Source organism: Tasmannia lanceolata, unplaced genomic scaffold (assembly GCF_043159265.1).
Source record: "Tasmannia lanceolata isolate RefF3 unplaced genomic scaffold, GAP_Taslan_0.1 ptg000018l, whole genome shotgun sequence".
Classification (NCBI taxonomy): domain Eukaryota; kingdom Viridiplantae; phylum Streptophyta; class Magnoliopsida; order Canellales; family Winteraceae; genus Tasmannia; species Tasmannia lanceolata.
The window spans coordinates 14182866-14197416 of record NW_027518695.1 but is presented as its reverse complement, the minus strand read 5'-3'; the positions used below and the strand labels follow the sequence as shown (position 1 = coordinate 14197416).

Genomic DNA, 14551 nt, shown 5'->3' with positions numbered 1-14551 from the left:
CACCAATCCTCAGATGGCCGCTCAGGTCGGCTTGCCTGGCCGACTGGCCACTAGACATATTCTAATTTTTTTCCAAATTTACGTAGTCATCTTATAAAATTCATATCTCCCTCGCTTGGTATCGGACTTCGGCGTTCTTGTGCTCTATGGAAACATAAGAGAGCATATTATCTTTTAAAAATATTTTCAAAATATTTGAAATTTGTCTTGACCCATTATCTATAAGATCATTGACTGTGGCCAACCATGCAAGTGCCAACTTGATGCTTTTCACATTTAAGCTCACTTTGGCACTTAGGCTTTGAGCTCCTTGTTAGATTATATTATTTGGGACCCTTTTAGGTACCCATGAGATTATTTAGAGAATTAGATTTATCAATCTATCACAAGACTTTGACATGAATCTTTAAAGTTAATCTCCAATCTTCAAGTCATGATCTTCATCATGGATCTCCTCATCTTTCCTTCGGCTCACTTGATCTTCATGATTGCCTTAGACTTGATCCATGATTCCTTGACTTTGGTACTTTGCTAAAATCTAAACACTTAAGCAACAAACAAAATTAGTACCACTTAATCACTTGTGTTTGGAATCATCAAAACAAGATCACTGAGTTAGTGGTCACTTTTGCTAAGGAGATTGTCAGCTCAACTCCATATTACGCCCAAGCTAATGGACGGGCCAAATCTACAAACAAGACCTTGAAATTGATTTTGGAGAAAATGGAAGTCGTTGTTCGGTCTCTTAGTTATGATCATTCCATTAGTGTGATTTATTTTTCCTATGGCCCACTCCATTTGTAGCTCTCTCTGTGGCCAAAATATGTTGAGTTTATCTAGGCCAAATGCCACCATGGGGGGGCAATAAGTAGGCGCACAATCCTGCAACATTTCCGTAGGACAAAAATCTAAGTGCATTTGGACTGCCAGATTCCATCAACTCAGAAACAACATTTCCCGTTGAGTCGGTAATGAAGTAGCATAGGTTAGATATTCATTTACAAAACACCGTATAAAATCAATGAAACACATCTCAATCTTTAAGATCTTTTTGGCTCAAACACATTTGTTCTTTTTTGTTAAATAAATACCCACGTCCTTCTCTTTCATTTCATCAACATTTGTGAAAGGCACAGAAACTGTAGTTGCAACTCAGGTCGGACGGGTCGGGTTTTCCAAAACCCTACCCTACATACTATCTCGGGTCGGGCCTTCCAACAGTCCAATCTGTTCTGCATATATGCTTGAATGGATACTCAGCACAGCTTAAATTGGTAGTATCCTTCTATAGCTCTCTATCCAACATAAATTATCTGACCTTAATTGGTTGAATACAGAGCTGTAGGATACTACCAATTTAGTTGTGCTGAGTAACCATTCAACCACACATGCAGAACAGATGGGAGTTGGAAGGCCTCAAGCTTGTAATCTCATCTGGTTTCAAATGGCTCTTCATCAAAGATGATCTCATCAATCATTCAGACTTCCATAGGATCAATGGCTCAATTGGATGATAAGGTACATAATTACGGAGTTATGGTTTATGCTTGACAATCTGGACAGGTGAAGTTCACACCCTGTTTGAGCGGTGTGTTTGAGGGCAATTGAGCAAAAACGGAGTTGTAATATGTTTTAAGAGAATGGTTTGGCCTAAAAGAGAGGAGCACATGCACATTCATTGGAGAGCATTTTACAAAAATCAGGCTAAGTAAACAAAACAAGTACCACAATTGTATGTGGTTCAGACGCAGCGGCCAAAATTGTATTTCACAAACCCATCGGTGCAACATATGAGAACAATACAAAAAAACCAAAACAAAGGGATAGGGTGTCCCTTACCATTGGATGGATCCCGTCATGCTTCCACCAATAGCAGCATGCGCGTTGGGTGCACTACAAAGTTTTGTCCTGCTCCTATTTGTTTCCCCAACTCTATCCTTGGGTTTTAAATAATGGGTCGGAATAGTGTTGGCATCCCTTTCCTGTATCGAGCTCGATTTACAGTAATCCATCCTCTGCCAGCAACAGTTGAATGCATTAGAATTACCATGGGAATAATGATCTAAGGATGTTATAAATGATTAGTACAAGAGGGGAGATAAAGTTTACTCAGATCATCCAAGGAAATGTTGCCGACGCCTTCCCCAGTTTTTATCAGACGAATCTTGCCTGTCGTAGGTGACCACAAGAAGGTAGTGAGTTGAAAAGTGAAAACCCATTAAATTCCAGTTTAAGGCAAGAAGGTTTCAGACCATGTTTGACTGAACTTCCAAGCAATCTAGTAAACCCACAGCCATTACAAGTAGAATGCAAAAATGACCATGCTAAGAACCCTAAATAGTTTCATTGCAAAAAATGATTAGTTGAGCACTATCTAACTTTATTTTATTAGTATTTGGATGGTGAAACAAAGGGAAATTTCCATCGAACAGATTCAGCATAACGTTTCCATTGAACTCTAGCCTATGAGAAAGTTCCGATGACTAAAAATATAAAACACAATTCATGCAATGTTCTTCAAAAGCCTTTAGTCAAAGTGTGTAAAACTCAAACCAATGTTACAATAAATTTAGAATAGTCATTCAAAAAAAAAAATTTAGAATACAAACAGTGAACAGATTCAGCATAACTTGGGCATTTAACTATAGCCTATGAGAAAGTTCAAATGACTGAAAATATAAAACACCACACATAGATCTAAAACCTAAATATCCCACTGAATTGGAACAATAAAAACGGGCAGCCCAGTACACGAGGCTCCCGCCATACTACAAAAGCACTGTATTAGTATCAATTATCAAAATGATAAAATTAAAATCTAGGAACAATCAAATAGCCGAGATTATGTGCACTAAGAAGGTGCTTTAAAATTTCCAGTTATTTATGAAAATAGAAGGAGCGGTATTGTCATGGCATGTTGTTAATATAAATACAGTTGATGACAGGGGCAAGTCAAAATACCATAAAACAAACTTATCACAGGGTGATGATTTTTATTGCAATGAATACCCTTATATGGAAAAAAAGGATGGCTTAAAAGGTACATAGTTAACATACCATCACGGCGTACGCATATCTCAGGAATATTTTTAACTTGGCCACCTATGCTGTCATTGTAGACTCTTGTTTCGATGTCCCCCTCAACAAAAACTGATGAGCTGAACAGAGGCACGAGAAGAGGATGTCAACTACCAACAACATAATTGGCAAGAAACAGAACCTAATAACCACTATTGTACATATTTGGGTGAACTCTCCCCCAAAAGGTAGTGTGTGCAAAATTCAGTTTTGTAGAGCAATCAACACATACTTCTTTACAAGTTGTTGAACAGCATATGCCCCGAGGTGTTCATTATGAACAGCAATTCGGTGCCACTGAGCTGGTCTGGGCAAGTGCTCTGCTCCTACAATTCTTTGGTCATACATTCCCCCAGTTCCAACGGTAAAGATGGTCACAGTCCGCCCATTCCTCAAGATTTTTTGCACCGGAACTTGCCCAATCTTGCCACAAATAATAGCCTAATATGCAAATCAAAAGAATTAATAGCATAAACTTCTTACTTAGAAAGAATATTAGAGGTTACATAGCATAATATATAGAACGAGTATTTTCCAAGTTTAAAACTAGTGATAATACCTTATGCACCCCGCGAAAACCCCAACCCTTTTTTGGGTCTACACCTTGTGGCTCCAACTCTTTCTTGTTCGTAATAAAATTATCGTCCTCTATTTCTGGATTGGTCCCTTCATAATCATCAAATGACATGGTTGAGTGCCACAATTGTGAACCTCTGTGAAGGCCTACAGATGTTAAACATGCCCATTTATCAACCAAGACTTGCATTCCTGAATATAGAACCTACACACCGTCTATATTTTTCATAAGGCCCACAAGGTAACAGCAAAATGTGCATTAACATATCTCTAAATCATTTACAAAATGTGTGCCGGAACCGAACCTTCTCAATTAACATTCAGGTGTTTTAGTTTTCAGTGGTAAAAACAATACAAGTGCACTCTTGTGCCTTTTTGAAGCAGGAAACAACGCAAATAGCTGAGTCTATACCATAGAAATCAACTGAGAATAGTAAATGAAATGTAAGATAACCAACTAAGATCAACTATTCACAAGTTCACAACAAACCCCAGTTACAATTCCACTTCCAAATAAGAGCTTCAAAGTCATCCCATGTTAAAGAATAGCTAAAAGTTAATCACCCCAAACATATTAGATTCTGCACCTTGTATCCCCTTGAAACACCCTAACTAGATAACATCCACAATAGATAAACTCATAAACATCTAATTTTTATGATTCATCCAGAATACAATGACGTCAAAGTAGATTGTTTTTCCTTCCATGGAAATTTACGTTTAGGAAACCTTTTAGAGCCCAGGAATTTCCATCACAAGTGTTTCCACTTTTGTCTTTTCAATGCCAAATTTTCGTTGTATCCAAATCCAATTTGGCAATTCAACCAAGTTAAGGATCCCTTTTTATAACCATTGCTGCATATCCATCCAACGCACCCAGTGGCTAAATACAATACAATTGCCACCAAATTGAGAAATTTAATACATACATCTTAGGAAACAAAGTGGCAATGGAATGATAATATATAATTAATACAACCATCTTCTACAACAAAGAAAACTTTAGACAAACTCGATATCAAGCTTACGATACAAATTTATGTCCTCATTGGTAGTTTTAGACATATAAGGGAAAATTTGTAAATTATAATCACCACTAGGAACAGGACATACATTAGAAATAAGAAATTAAGTTATAATTGCACCTCTCCACAAAATGGCAATTTATAAATGCACCTTTCCACAAAATGGCAATGGCACTATAATATATTGTTTATGGAAAGACAATCTTAAGATACATAAACGGTTATTCATTTTTTTATTTTAATTTTTTGAAAGGTAATATACTAATATGTTTTTTTTTTAATGGCAAGGTGATATGTTAATTAATTCATGACAACCACAAAAAACAATTGATAAAAGAAAACCCTACATGATATACCAAGTCTAGTCCCAACGTCACATGAAATGGAGCATAAGCTAAAACTAGAAACCAGGGTTACTGCACGCTCCATAAATGGATCAAGTATATCCTGAAGATGAAATCATCTAGAGATAAAAAATGATAACATAGCAAAATAAGCCTCCAAAGACAATAATTACCAGCCTCATTCACAAGAGACCCAGTAACCCCAAGAGGCAACCTAGATCCAGGTGGCCCAAGAAAATAAATCGAAGATGTCACAGATATGTCCAACATTTTCAAAATATCGCAATTTTATCGCGACATTTGGATAAAATGACACGATCATGAAATAATGCTGAGATTTTAAAAAATACAGTGATATTTTCATTTTAATCATTTACCGCGATAACATCGCAATATTTTATGATGTTTTTTTCTTAATAATAAATCAGCACCCCACTGTAAGATAATTCGCACCCCTTTAAAGGACGGTATGCAGCAGACTTTAACGCTTTCTAACGTATAAAGGGGTGCGAATTATCCTTACAGGCCAGGGGGTGCGAATTTATCATTGCCCTTTAAATAAGTTTATTTTTATCTTTTTTTCCCCGATATATACCGGAAGAAACAAAACAAAAAAAATATCCCAAGAATTTCCCTTGTCGAGAAATTCTCAAAAATGATATTTGCAACTTAGGATCCTAAGCATTAAACCCCCAAGGAGGTGCATAGTCAACATCATGTGACAATTACAAACTATTAACATCTACGATTCCATTTTGAAGGAGTAAACTTTTCGTTTGTATGTGGACAATTGGCTATATTCTTTTCAAGACATTAACTAAGAGATTCATCGATTCAAGTTCCTTTAGGTATGGCCCATCATCGATTCAAGGTCCTCTAGGTATGGCCCATCCATGATGACTTGTACAAATGAACCATGACACAAAACTCTCCTGTATCATAGTTCTCCATCAAAGTCAAAAGATGATATGATAAGTATACTTATTTTCCTTCAAATGATAACCATTAGCTATATTTTGTTTACCATCCATTTGCAGGACATGATGAGATGAATGGATGTCGCCTCTTTCGGCATTGTAACAACCATGATAAGTGTTGTGGATGAATTGTTATCCCTCCATTAAAGTGAGAATGAACCACGATGGGTTTTGTAGTGAACCATTAGAGTCTTCCATCAAATTCAGAGTATACAGGATAAGTAGATTTTTTCCCCTTTGAATGTGGATCGTTGGATATATTCATTTTTCTCTAAACAGCAATAAAATTTTATTAAAAGGGGCCAGGGCTCAATGAGAGAGAACGTCAAAACTCAAAGCATAAATACAGGGAACATGAAAAGGAAAAAAGGAAATAATTGAATAACACTGTAGAAGTGACATCCTCTCTCGCTGACAATTAAACTTTTGAGGAGTTAAAGACTAAGCAGCTAGATGGGTCCTGAGAGAACTCTTGGCAGAGTGGCTCAAAAGAAGTAATATTTGTACCCTATCCAAGAAATGATGGAAGGGATGCCTTTTTGGCACCCAGTGCAGGTGAAGTGGCTTGGACAAAAGTAATATTTGTACCCTGCTCAAGAAATGGTGGAAAAGACTGGGGAATATTATTTGTACCCTGACCAAGAGGTATGACCGGAAGGAGTGTTATTTGTACCCTGTCCGGAAGAATGGGAAGGAGCATATTTGTACCCTATCCCGGCAGTTCGGCAGGAGTAATATTTGTACCCAGGCCAAAAGGTTGAATTAGGAGGTGTAATAATTGCACCCTGTCCGAAAGGATGGGAAGGAGTAATATCTGTGCCTCGTCCCGGGAACCTAGGAGTAATATGGTACCCTGTCCAAGGGATTTGGGGAGGAGTAATATTTGTACCCTGCCACGAAGATTGATTGGGGGATGCCTTCCTAGCACCAGTGGAGGCGGAGTAGGCTCGGAAAGAGTAATATTTGTACCCTATCCAAGGAATTGATGAAAAAGGGATGCATTTCTAGCACTCAGTGCAGGCGGAGTGGCTTGGACAAGAGTAAAATTTGTACCCTGTCCAAGATATGATTGAAGAGACTGGTAGGAGTAATATTTGCACCCTGACCAGGAGATTTGACGAAAGGAGTAATATTTGTACCACATCCTGAGGAGGATTTTGACTTGATTGTTGAATTTGGTTGGAAGATTCAATTGCTTGATCGAAAGATTTGGCCGATCCAGTCAGGGGATCTTCTTGAAGAGATTTGACTGGTCAGTTGAGGAATTTGAAATGACCTGATTGCCGGATTTGATTGATCACTTGGTGCTATTTGATCGAAAGGATTGCTTGATGTACTTAAATCGAAACTTGGCTGTGTGGTCTGATTGACTTTACGGATTTTAAAGATTTGATCTGATAGCTGGATCTGTGAATGCTTTACCTGATAAATTCTTCGACCGGCAGGTCTTTGGAAGCTTTGATCTTGGAGGAGGGAGGGGGGATTTTAGGAGCCAGATTTTGAGAATCTCAACCTCAGGGACTAATGGATTTGGTAACCTTGACAGGAGGAAAGGGAATTTTAAATTGGTTTGAATGTGACCAAGGGTTGGACAGGGGCTTGGATAATTTAACAATCCAAAATTTTAAAAAAAAGGATGAGAAAGTCCAAAAAACTAATGGAGTCTACTGGCAACATCATCCTGATAACACGGTGACAAACCTCTATCAATAGAAAAATGTTAGGTCTAATACCAAAATTATAGGAAAATCTAAAAATAGCCTCTTCAAATTGAACTAAAACTACTCAATCCTATCCCTAAGACTTTCTAACCTAAAAGACCTAGATCAACTTCAAGGGAAAACCCTTAAAGCTCCCAAAACTTTCTAAAATTCAAAACTCAACTTGTCGTCATGTTTTAGTGCACAATAATGCATAAAGATGGAACTCGCATAACTCCCACTAAAACAAACTCTAAAGTGCCACGAATGGAGCGAAAAATACAAAAAACAAAAAATCGTGAGAAACCAAAAATTTCAGTCAAACAAAGCTAATGGGGTCCACTGATGGTATCGCCATGAAATCTGGTGAAGCACAACAGAAACATCAAATATAATCTTAAAATTTAAGCAACATGTCTTAAAATATTCTCCACAAATGCATCTTAAGTCCCAATCAATCATAACCCTTTGTCTTCCTAGAGTAGAAGCCCTAAATCAGCTTTAAAAAGAAAGAATGTCCTGAAGCTCTAAAACTTTAGAAAATTCAAACACAAACTTGAGCCATTGTTTTAGTAGCATGACAATGCATAAAATGGGAAGCAAAAAGCTCCTGATAAACCCACTCTGAAATCTCAGTAGGATGGAAACATCTTTGAGTGCCTGCCATGCAGCAGATGGTTCAGTCTTTTAGAGGGGGGGGGGGGGGGGGGGGTGGGGGGGGGGGGGTGGAGAGGGATGGGATGTCTCACTGCTCCTCGACGTTGGGATGTCTCGGCGTCTCGCTGCCGCCGGAGCGACGGGGAAGGAAGTTGCCACAAACATTGATTTCCAAATAACGTCTCTCAGAACAGATTTGAAAATCGGAATTTTTTGCACTGTTGTAGCTGATTTACAAATCTAAGGATCTGATCCAGTTCAAAATATCAACTAAATCCAAATCTAAATCTTGTGGGTATCCAAAGGTGGCCTTCTAGTCTTTAGAAAGAAATGTCCACATAGATCCAAGACAAAGCAACATCTATTAAATATTACCAGCTAACACAGCAAAACTTTTACGAGGTAATGAATACCCAAAAAAGGGAGAAAGAAGAAGTAAACATATGAATAAAAGGCGTAAAAAATACCAAAGGAAGAAGAGTTGGTTCTCATGGGAGCCGTCCTTAAACACTTGGCAAGTCGCAGTGCAAATCCCATGTTCAATTGTTTCTAATAGAGAATGAACTGCAAAGAAAAAAAAATCAATAACAAGACCGAGGAGAGTGATGAATAACAAAATGAATTTGTCTTTTTTTTTTTCGGTTCCTTCATATCTCTCGTTGGTTTCTTGTAACGACGACTGAAAACCTGAGCAAGTGTGGTAAAATCAGTAAAGCCACATAGAGCGAAGAAATTCCATCGAGCATTAGTTACAAAATTTTTATTCGGAAAAAAAATGGCAACGTAAAAGTTCGAGAAATTCAAGAAGTATACTGGAAAAATCGGGAAAATAAATAAAAGGGAAAGACAAAATAATTACATTTTTAGTCTGAAGTTACTTATGGTTGGTAGTTTCAACTCTATCGACCTTAAGCTTTGTCGGGTCTAACCTGAGCCGAGACAGAAGGCTTTCTAATCAGCACAAGTCCCCGAACTTGGTGCTCCGCCTCTGCCCATCATATCTCCACAACGAGAGCTCCGTCGTGTGGCTATCTATCATCACACAGCATGTGTGTGTGCCTCCTATTCCTGGAATTCAGCATTGAGCTTGTATTTAGGCCATTGAAACAGCCGAATAGGGGCAAGGGAATGTGGTCATTGCTAAAACAAACATCCTCATAAGGCGGTTGATTTCATCTTGTTAGCTCCTCACCGCTTAAAATAAAAAAGGATCTCATCGAACAGCAACTTATCAGCTCTGTTGCTCAAAGACTCGATCTAATCCAACATAATGCAGCCACAATTCAAATAACTTAATTCACGATTAACAGTATTGCAAAATTGAGCAAACCCATTGCCTCTAATCTTCCAATTTCGCTTCTTCAACCGGCCCAGTACAAATCAAACATGCTTCCAAACAATATATTCCCAAGCCCCAAATAGAAATCACCTCCCATTAAAACAAAAAATTGCAGCCAAAATAATAGCAGTTTCGAATTAATAGCTTGATAAAATCTAAAGAGGGGCCGTTTCGATTCTTGATTTTATAATCCAGGATTGCCTGGATTCTAGAACCTAAAACCTAGATTTTATAAGCTAAAACCTGGATTGTAAACCTTCAAGATTGAAAAATCCAGTTTTTAGCTTATAAAATCCAGATTTTAGTTTGATTATAAAATCCTTGTGTCCAAATGGATTAAAATGGTACTTTTAAAAAATGAGAATGTATGCGTCCGTCTCCAACAATTTAACCATGAAAACAACCCACGAACGAGAGATATATCAACACATATTTCATCTTAAAACCAGGAAAAAAAAAAAAAACACGGAAAATGTTAAAAGGTGCTTGCAAGAAACAGATCAAAATCAGAAGAACATAATGAAATCGAGTAAAGATTGTACGTTCTAAAGAGGAGAGTATACCTCGAAGCAACAAGAGAGAGCAAGAAGTAGGGTTTTGGGTTTTGATTACCTTTTTGGCTTTAGATACAAGTTACAACAGAACAGATCTAAAATTACAGAAATACCCCTCCATTTGACGGCTCTTATTGGGCGATGGTTTTTCCGCCTCGATTTAGGATAATGCGCCCCGATGGTAACGTGATTTAAGGTATTAACGTTAACAGGGGGGTGCATTATCCTACGGAGGGCGAAAATCATCTCCCTTCTTATTTCGTAACTTGAATATGAATGAAGGGTTGAAAATGAAAAGGCAAAACTCTCATTCATCAGAAAACCCTAAATTACAACAGCCCGATCCTCATACCATCCAACAATGTGTTTCGTTTCAGATATCCCTTTTATTCTCTCTTCATTAACCATGCATCACCCTCATTGGCAAATTCAATTCACTCCTTTGTAATCCACACCCGGACAGTAGTTCCACTCTCACCCCACATCAACCTCATTGGCTGCAAATAGGTCTTTACGACAGAACACTTAATCGCCATAAGTGACGACTCATACTTTCAGTCTCACTCTCAAGGCATCTAAAGTATCAGATTCTATCAATTTCAAAATTTGCATTTCCTATAAATTTCTACTCCACGCTTAAGATTATCAGAAATTTTAACAAAAATGTATATTGAATAAAAGCAATTGGAAATCATCATCAAAGAAGACCAAAATCCTAAAATTAGAACCCTAGACTCCGGTCATAAACACAGATTTTTCGATTTGTTTGACAGAAGAACAGGTGTAAAAGTCTAAAAGATTACCGATTTGTTTGAGGAGAGAGATCCTTTTCTGCTATTTAATCTTAGAGAGAGAGAGAGAGAGAGTTGAAAAAATACTGGAAAATCAAGGTATTTTCTGCAAAGAATCTTTTCCTCTGGAGATGGGGTCTCCGCGGAGTCGGAGATGGAGAGGCGCCGGACGCCTGGGAGTTGGAGATGAGGCGGAGGCCGTGGAGTCGGAACCTCGGAGATGGAGAGGCGGCTTAGTTTAGAGGAGACAAAACCCTAGCTTTTGGGTTTTGCTTTGCTAATTTGCTACGGTGAAAAACTGAAAAGGGAAAAACGAAAAGGAAAAATCGACAATAGTTGAATGGTTTTGAAAAGTAAGTCTCAGAACTTTTACTTGGGACAACCCCTTTAGCCTGTTTTAAGTGAAAAGGGGGGTGGATATATCAAAGTTAAGCATTCTTAATTTCGGTTTCTAAAACCGATAGCGATACCGAAAACCGAAATTTATACTTCTTTGATGAAATTTCGGTTTTAGGTTAAACCGCATTTTCTGCCTTCAGTAACCGAAACCGTAACCGAAATTTAGATTTTCATAAACCGAAACCGAACCGACCCACCCTGGAACCGAACCGAATTGACCACCAAATCGGTTCGGTCAGTTAATTCAGTTTTAAATGATTAATGTGCACCCCTAGTAATTCTTATCATTTACAACCACCATGGTCGTCTTACCGATGGTTGTGGCCATCAGTAATTACACCGACGGTCAATAAACCATCGGTAATTCTTATCATTTGCAACCACCATGGTCCTCTTACCGACGGTCAATAAAACATCCGAGAATGAATAATCTACACTGACGCTTTTATAAACTGTCGGTGTAGATGATATTTCCGGCATTAGAAAAATTAATTTTGCGACGTTAATAAATGTCGTAGAAATATATATACACCGACGTTTGATAGAAAATGTCGGTAAAAATCTTTAGGCACGGTTGAATTGCCAATAGTCCTACACCGACATTTTTTGGTATATACACCGATGGTGAAAGTCATTTTTCTGTGCGAGCCGACGGAAAAAGAAGGGAAAATAAATCCTATTTATAACACACGCCATATCATTTGCGACTTACCAAAAAAAAACCCTACAAACATCAATTTAAAAAATGAACGAATTGTAAAACAACATATAGGGTATGAATATGCTTTGCTCCATCAATCGAGTAAGGCAACTTTTATGAAAATATGTGCACAGAGAATTCCAGTAATATCCTTCCCAGCATAGAGCTCCTCCAAATAGATCACTCAATTATTTTTTTAGTCACTTCCGTGGAACTTCTTTGACCTTAAAGCTTCCATTGATGATCTCGACGTAGGAACCGCGTCGAACCCTACATCATCATTGATGTCCAACGACCCTTTCATAGCCCAAGCAAACACAGAGTACGTCCTAGCCTCACCAAGTGCCATGCCCGCCCTAGCAAGCACCAAGTTTACCCTAGGCTGAGCAAGCACCAAGTCCACCAATTCTGCCCCAATCCCGAACAGGCACCAAGTCGCCCTAGCTTGAGAAAGCGAAACATCTATCATAACCCAAGCAAGCGACAAGTTTGTCATGGACCACGAATTCATCGTTAGCAGTGTCTCTACAACGCTCACTGATTTTTCAATGAAATTTGTTATTAACATGTTATAGCGCGTAAAAAGGATCTCCTAATCACTTTGACCATATGTCAACCCAGTGTCTCTACAACGCTCATTGATTTTTCAATGAAATTTTTTATTAGCATGTAATATAGAACGTAAAAAGGATATCCTAATCACTTTTACCATATGTCAACCCAGTTTCTATATCCGGGATGATTGCAACTAGATTACAGTCCAAATCAATGGTTGCTTTCGTTTCCAGCTAGTTGAATATAGAAATAGGTTAGAGACAGTCCAGAGAGTGTCTTTAAAGAAGACAAAACAAATAGATAGCTCTACGATTTGGTTAAAGAATGATCATAATAACCCCACAAGAAGAACTAAAAGAATAGCACAGAGACACAGCCAACGTGAAAGAAGTGAAACTTGCACCGGATCTATCTGTCTATATTTTGGCTACAATTCTCTTGCATCTTTTCAAACATATGTATAATTGTGTGTATATATGTTGGGGGTAAAATCAGGCAGCCGATATGATAATGACACCTGGCGAAGGACCTGCGTAGATATGAAGCAGTCAAATCGCCTTCCGGCTCCAACCAATACATGGGCACTCAACCAAGCTAGTGGAAACCCACTGCGGGGGCAGGACCCTCATTTGCCAGGTCACTGACATATTGCTGTCTGGGAGCACGCCGGTTCCCATTACCTGCCAACCGATTGACACACGCTATCCCTAGGGGCATATGAGGCCCTCATTGCCTGCCAGCTCACTGGCGTACACCGCCTCCAAGGAACATGTCCCATTGTCCACTTGCCCAAGGAAAGGATACTACCACAAGCTTCCAATCATCTTCATTCCTTGGACCCGTCATTTCTGGTTGACTGTACAACACCCCATCCCGTGGTCGCATGAAGTCCCATCACCCACCATTCTATTGGCCGGTTAGCTCTGGCCGACCATACAACACCAGAACCTGCGCCCACAGAAGCAATCACACCGCGTCACGTCCTCGACATATTGCACCCTTAGAACTCGGAATCTCTGCCTATAAAGGGGAATCCTATACTCCATTTCAAAGGTGATGCAAAAACCACTAGTACTCAGTTCTCATTCTGTTGCCTCGGTCGAACTTGGGTGTTGAAGGGTTCCTTCGGAGTTCCAACTCCGGGTGTCCCTAACCTTCTGTTTGTGAGTGCAACCACCACTCTTCTGCTGAAGCTAGACAAGGAGCAAAAGCCGTTTGTACAATGCTAGATTTGAGTAGCCACAATATACAAAGGAAAGGTCTGTGTGTGAGTGTAGACACCCCATTTTGACCGAACCCCAAATCGTCATTTTAATTAAAAATTCCATTAAACAAGTGATTTGGTGTCCCAAGTTTTACTCTAAGGTAGGATAGTATCCCAAGTAGGACCCTGCAAAATTTCAGAAAGGTAGGATAGTATCCCAAGTAGGACCCTGCAAAATTTCATAAAAATTGGACAGGAAATGGAGAATAAGATGAGTGTAGTTAGGGTTGTAGTGCAAAAAAGGGTGTCAATACAAATACTATATGATTAGCTAAGAAAAAGAAAAAATGGGAGTGCAAGTAACAAAATAAGGGTATGACAACAACATATTTGGGTCAAATAAAAAGGAGAGAAGGAGTTGCTTGGACCACCCTTGTTGTGTGTAAAAATGAGTGTAAATACATTAGATGGGTTGTACCAAGATAACTAAAAGGGGGGCTGAATGAATCATTTTTCCTAATTAAAAGAAGTAGAGAGGGATGAGTTATCCGAATAGGGGTAGCCTTAGGAAGAAAAATAGCAAATATGGCTTATAAAGGGCTGTCTTGGGAAAGGAGGGGGTCAAATATATGATTCCCCTGTTAAAAAAACA

The 14551-nt window shown here is 38.7% G+C and overlaps 1 protein-coding gene across 12 annotated transcripts; it reads right to left on the bottom strand.

The window, feature by feature from the left end:
• Nucleotides 1-1709: 1709 nt before the first annotated feature.
• On the bottom strand, nt 1710-11346 carry MTSSB (mitochondrially targeted single-stranded DNA binding protein). Of its 12 annotated transcripts, none has more exons than XM_077359145.1 (8): nt 11054-11346; nt 9217-9425; nt 8825-8921; nt 3638-3744; nt 3311-3519; nt 3058-3158; nt 2110-2169; nt 1710-2015 (listed from the first exon to the last, which is right to left on the bottom strand). In XM_077359145.1, exons 3-8 carry the CDS (start codon nt 8892-8894, stop codon nt 1999-2001), a joined length of 564 nt encoding a protein of 187 aa, XP_077215260.1. In that variant the 5' UTR covers nt 8895-8921; nt 9217-9425; nt 11054-11346; the 3' UTR covers nt 1710-1998. The 12 variants fall into 12 exon arrangements, with proteins under 12 accessions (XP_077215260.1, XP_077215261.1, XP_077215253.1 ...); XM_077359146.1 differs by having other exon boundaries at nt 9287-9425; XM_077359138.1 differs by having other exon boundaries at nt 3638-3801; nt 11054-11345.
• Nucleotides 11347-14551: the final 3205 nt, after the last annotated feature.

What these genes read in the sequence shown, in the direction of transcription:
- MTSSB (XM_077359138.1), bottom strand. Translation starts at nt 8,894, where the DNA reads ATGGGATTTGCACTGCGACTTGCCAAGTGTTTAAGGACGGCTCCCATG. An exon ending in GTTCAACAACTTGTAAAGAA is followed by an intron (nt 3,159 to 3,310) that starts GTATGTGTTGAT and finishes GCCTCTGTTCAG; the next exon opens with CTCATCAGTTTTTGTTGAGG. An exon ending in GATATGCGTACGCCGTGATG is followed by an intron (nt 2,170 to 3,057) that starts GTATGTTAACTA and finishes CACCTACGACAG; the next exon opens with GCAAGATTCGTCTGATAAAA.